A 469-nucleotide genomic window follows, 5' to 3' on the forward strand; every position below is an offset into this window, starting at 1 on the left:
TTCACTCCGAAACCAACAAAGAATGAGTTGGAGACAGGACAGACAGTGGAAAATTCCACCGCGCTTTGCATTTTTTTTCTCCGTTCACCATCCATTATCATGAATCATAGTTGGTCCTCACTCTTTATTGCATTTTCTCTTAGTCATCCCAATCTTGTATTCTTCATCTTTCATAAACCGCTTTGAAGACTGCCATTAACTTAACCACTAACTATTCCAACAGAAAATTCTACAGCTGGGCCTCACTCGCGAGGGTCTCTCGTTCGCCCAGATTGAAGAACTGCTGAAAAAGGTCGTGAAATACAGCGTCAAAACACAACACCCGCATTTCTACAACCAGCAGTACGGCGGCATTGACGAAGTGGCACTAACGGGGGCTTGGCTCACGGACGCTCTCAACACCAACCAGTGAGTGACCGTCGGGAGAGCACTCACATTCCCGATAAAATAATGCGTGTGTGATATATGG

The 469-nt window shown here is 45.6% G+C and overlaps 1 protein-coding gene across 3 annotated transcripts in view; it reads left to right on the forward strand.

The window, feature by feature from the left end:
* LOC119590802 (cysteine sulfinic acid decarboxylase-like) overlaps window positions 1-469 on the forward strand; it is a 6,812-nt gene that overhangs the window by 772 nt on the left and 5,571 nt on the right. For all 3 annotated transcript variants that reach the window (XM_037939530.1, XM_037939529.1, XM_037939531.1), the window contains one exon: window positions 224-408. In XM_037939530.1, the coding sequence (XP_037795458.1) occupies window positions 224-408 (185 nt within the window). The remainder of the gene's footprint in view (window positions 1-223; window positions 409-469) is intronic.

The sequence above is a fragment of the Penaeus monodon genome, chromosome 27, assembly GCF_015228065.2.
Source record: "Penaeus monodon isolate SGIC_2016 chromosome 27, NSTDA_Pmon_1, whole genome shotgun sequence".
Classification (NCBI taxonomy): Eukaryota; Metazoa; Arthropoda; class Malacostraca; order Decapoda; family Penaeidae; genus Penaeus; species Penaeus monodon.